Source organism: Microcebus murinus, chromosome 18 (genome assembly GCF_040939455.1).
Source record: "Microcebus murinus isolate Inina chromosome 18, M.murinus_Inina_mat1.0, whole genome shotgun sequence".
Taxonomy (NCBI): domain Eukaryota; kingdom Metazoa; phylum Chordata; class Mammalia; order Primates; family Cheirogaleidae; genus Microcebus; species Microcebus murinus.
In genome coordinates, this window is record NC_134121.1 from 20,003,168 (window position 1) to 20,007,621 (window position 4,454).

Consider the following 4,454-nt stretch of genomic DNA (forward strand, 5'->3'; position numbering starts at 1 on the left):
TGGACCTAACCTTAATATTCAGAACCATCAGGCTTCTAGAAAACAACATAGCACACTATCTTTGTGATATAAAGGTAGGCAAAAGATCCTTGGACGGAATATAAAAAGAAAAACTTGATAAAATGGCTTTATCAGAATTTAAAATTTCTGCTTCTCCAAAGACACCATTAAGAAGATGAATAGATAACAAACACCAGGTAGAATGGCTCACGCTTGTAATCCCAGCACTTCGGGAGGCCAAGGTGGGAGGATTGCTTGAGGCCAGGAGTTTGAGGCTGTAGTGAGCTATGATCATGCCATTGCACTCTAGCCTGGGCAGCAGAGTGAGGCCGTGTTGAAAGAAAGAAAAAGCGGCTGGGTGCAGTGGCTCACGCCTGTAATCCTAGCACTCTGGGAGGCCGAGGTGAGCAGTTTGCTCAAGGTCAGGAGTTCGAAACCAGCCTGAGCAAGAGCGAGACCCCGTCAAGAAATGAATTGGCCAACTAAAAATATATAGGAAAAATTAGCCGGGCATGGTGGCGCATACTTGGGAGGCTGAGGCAGAAGGATTGTTTGAGCCCAGGAGTTTGAGGTTGCTGTGAGCTACACTGACAACACGGCACTCTAGCCTGGGCAACAGAGTGAGACTCAGTCTCAAAAAAAAAAATTTAGGGGAGAATACACATAGTTTAAAAAGGCACAGGAGTGGACGAGATGCCCCAGAGGCGCATCAGCCCGAGGACCTGAAACCTCTCCGCCCACCCCCGCCCTTTGTACAGCTGACTGGACCAAGGTCTCAGACAGGCTAGAACACGCATGCGCACACCTACGCGCCCGGCACCCGGCGGGAACTTCCGGATTGGGCGGGCACGCGCGCTGTGGGGCGGTCACCATGGAGACGCGTTGCCCCAGCCACGCTGTGGGCTGCGCCAGGCGCGGGTCGCGGCCCCCCGGGCGGATGGACTGCCGCGGTGGGGCCGGGGCGTCGGGGTACGGGTACGGCGAAGAGTGCGACGACGACGAGGAGGACGAGGAGGAGGAGCGGGAGGGCGGCGCGGCGGGCTCGCCCAGGCCCAGACTGCCCCCCATCGCGGGCGGCGCCTCGGAGCTGAGCAAGCGGAAGGTGAAGAAGAAAAAGAAGAAGAAAAAGACCAAGGGGTCGGGCAAGGGGGACGGTAAGAGGAGCAGCTGCCTTTGCTTCAGCTCCCGCACCTGAGAGTCTTCTCCGAGCACCCCACACCCCCCCACCCCGCCCCCGGAGACCCGACCACCTGGGGAGCGCTTCAAACCGGAGACCGAGGGCCTCCCGCTCCCCACACACGCCACTTGTCGCCGCCACTTGTCGCTGTGGCACAGTGATGCCCCAGCCATGCCAACAGAGACCCCCCAGCACAGAGATCCCTTAATCACCCCAAAAGCCCCGCAGACACCCGCCATTCCCGAGAGCCTCCCAGCCCCACACAGACACCTCTCAACTTCCTAACCCCTCAGCCAAAACTGGTAATCCTAAACATCCACACGTTCCCCACAGAAGCCTCAAGCGCTCCTACAGAGGCCCTCCTCACACAGAGACTTTCCCCAAGCCGAAGACACCAAGACACTGCATGACAGACCCTCGCTCCCAGACACACGGAAACAGAGGTCCTGCTCGCCCCCTGGGCGCTAAGGGGCGCCTGCCGCCCAATGCGGTGGAGACGCCCATACCCGTGTAAACGCATACAAAGTGTCCTTGCACAGACCTACCCCCGCTTTCCGTGTACCAACACCGTCACGCCAGACACCGCAGCATCCTCCTATAACCCCTGACACCCTCCACTACACCCCCCCCATCGCAGCGTTAACACCATCAAATGAAACTAAAGCACCTTGTCCGCTCACACATTCACAGTCTGCACACACGTACAGATACTATACAGGTGTCCACATGCATGAACACCTCCCAGACAGTTCTGTACACAGACAGTCATGTGCATGTAGGTGCTCCAGGCTCTCTCGTGGACACCTTCACATACATACACACACCAAACACCTGCCACAAACCCAGAGTCCCTACATCTCACCACCGTCTTCTCATAGAACCCCCCAGACTTCTCAACAAAGCCACTGAGCGCCTACTTAGAAGAGAGAGAATTCAACAGTGACATAGAATGCACCTGCCCATGAGTGCTGTGAGTCCATTGTCACCTGTGTGGTCCATCTCAGTGGCTTTGCCTACCAGGGAGGCGGCCTTGACCTCCCGTGAGGCTAGGACTGGGCTCAACTTTCTGGTCCCTGGTTCTTTGTGGCAGAGCTGGCACCACTGGCAAGCTGGAGGCAGGAGTGTCAGCCTTCCCCGTGTCAGCCTCGTAGTGTGGGGAAGCCATAATCCTTCAGGTAGAATTAATAAAAAGGCAAGAAAAATTTGGAGTTCAGGGCAAAAAGCCCTATGTGTGTCTGCAAAATGAAATTAAGTTTATTGTCTTTTTGACTGTAAAAATTACAGTGGCAGGTACCTCATACTGTCAGCAGGGGACACCAAATAGTTTTCGGGGAGTAGGAAGGTAAGAAAATGTCAAGAGGATTTTTTTTCTTATTTTCTTTTCTTTTTTTCTTGGGGGGAGAGGTATTTCTCTCTCCTCTCAAAATAAAAGGATGAGCTGATGAAAGAACCACAATTTGTAGTATTTTACATGCATGTTACATAATTCTGAAATGCTACAAATTTAAAAAAAATCAGTACAAGCACACGGCTGAACTATTTCCTGGTTTGGCATATTGCCTTCGTCAGTCAAATTTAGGGAGTTTTTCTGTTGTTCTCCATTTCTTCCATCATAAAGCGTCTAGACTAGTGACAGAGTCATAGCCTCCTAGAACTTTATTTTTTTATTTATTTTATTTTTTTTTTGGACACAGTCTCACTTTGTTGCCCAGGCTAGAGTGAGTGCCATGGCGTCAGCCTCGCTCACAGCAACCTCAAACTCCTGGGCTCAAGCAATCCTCCTGCCTCAGCCTCCCGAGTAGCTGGGATTACAGGCGTGCGCCACCATGCCCGGCTAATTTTTTCTATATATTTTTAGTTGGCCAATTAATTTCTTTCTATTTATAGTAGAGATGGGGTCTTGCTCAGGCTGGTTTCGAACTCCTGACCTCGAGCAGTCTGCCCGCCTCGGCCTCCCAGAGTGCTAGGATTACAGGCGTGAGCCACTGCGCCCGGCCTAGAACTTTAAAATACCTTGGTGAGCATGTGGCGAGGTTAAGCTGGGGGCAGCATGGCACAGCGGAAAAAGAACAGGCCACCAGAAGCCAGGCTTGCATTCAGATCCTGGCGCTGCCACTCGCTCCATGACACTGGCAAGTTACTGCTGCTCTTGGAGCCCTGCTTTTCTCACCTGGAGAATAGGGCCGGTTTATTTTATCCAGAGGAACTGGCTCATAGTGTGTGCTCAATAAATGGTTCCTCCTGCCCCCAAATGCCTTGAGCACAGCCTACAGGCAAGGGGTGTGCACGGGGCTGGTGGGCCTGGCGACCTGAGCCCTGGGTAAGGAAGGGCCTCCACCCCCTTATGTCTTTGGCGATTTTGGCACTGTCCCAGGCAGGCCGAGGGCAGACGTCACCACAAACACTAACCTACTCATCTACTCAGCAGATAAACATCAGAGTCGGAGCCTGAAAAGCCAACAGTTTTCCTCATCCTCTCATGACATCTTAAATCCCAGCAAAGACCACGGCTCACGGCCGGAGCACAGACAGGACAAACAGGAAAACAAGCACGTCCTTCCTTACTCCTCCACCATCAATCTTCGCCACTTTGCTGAAATAGCAGAGAATCTTTCGAACAAGATCAATGAAACCCTGCGCTGGGATGGAGTTCTCGCTGACCCGGAGGCAGAGAAAGAGAGGATTCGCATATATAAAGTGAACCGGAGAAAGCGGTACCGGATTTTGGCCCTCAAGGGCTTCAACTCGGATCCCTGTGACGAGGAGACCCCTGAGAACTTACCCTACCTCCCAGACAAAGGCAGCAGCTCCAACGGCAGGCAGCCTGCACTGAAAGCCAACCGCCCTGATCACTACTTTGAAGGAAACCTTAACCCAAAGCTCCTACACTCTGACTTAGTTACTACTCCACCGGAGTAAATACCCACCCACAATGCTGATGGCCTTATTATAATCTCTCCTTACCGCAATTTTATGTGTTAAAAAAGAATAATAATAAAAGGAAATCAGACTGTGTCTGAAGGAAGCAGGTGTTTGGTGTGTGGATGGGATGAGGCCGACCCCTCCCTTCACCGAGATGCCCTTATTTGCCTGGGCATCTTTATGAACACAAGCAATTTAGGGAGAAAAGTTCTTTTAAGGATTTCCCTTTTCTTAAATAAGCTGCAGTCTCACTGTTCTTCCATTTCTCAGCACAGCTGGATGTCATATAATCTGCCCCTAAAAAGTAAACAAAGTATGTAGATTGTATAGATTCTAAGTCTCAAACTCATGGGTA

The 4,454-nt window shown here is 51.8% G+C and overlaps 1 protein-coding gene across 1 annotated transcript; it reads left to right on the forward strand.

The window, feature by feature from the left end:
* Window positions 1-841: 841 nt before the first annotated feature.
* LIAT1 (ligand of ATE1) lies at window positions 842-4,192 on the forward strand. The gene is made up of 2 exons (XM_012740821.2): window positions 842-1,154; window positions 3,606-4,192. Exons 1-2 carry the CDS (start codon window positions 872-874, stop codon window positions 4,094-4,096), a joined length of 774 nt encoding a protein of 257 aa, XP_012596275.1. The 5' UTR covers window positions 842-871; the 3' UTR covers window positions 4,097-4,192.
* The last annotated feature ends 262 nt before the right edge of the window (window positions 4,193-4,454 follow it).

Excerpts from the sequence above, each read along its gene's own strand:
- LIAT1 (XM_012740821.2), top strand. The coding sequence starts at position 872 with ATGGAGACGCGTTGCCCCAGCCACGCTGTGGGCTGCGCCAGGCGCGGG. Across the intron at positions 1,155-3,605 it reads GGGGTCGGGCAAGGGGGACG|ATAAACATCAGAGTCGGAGC; the intron begins GTAAGAGGAGCA and ends TCTACTCAGCAG.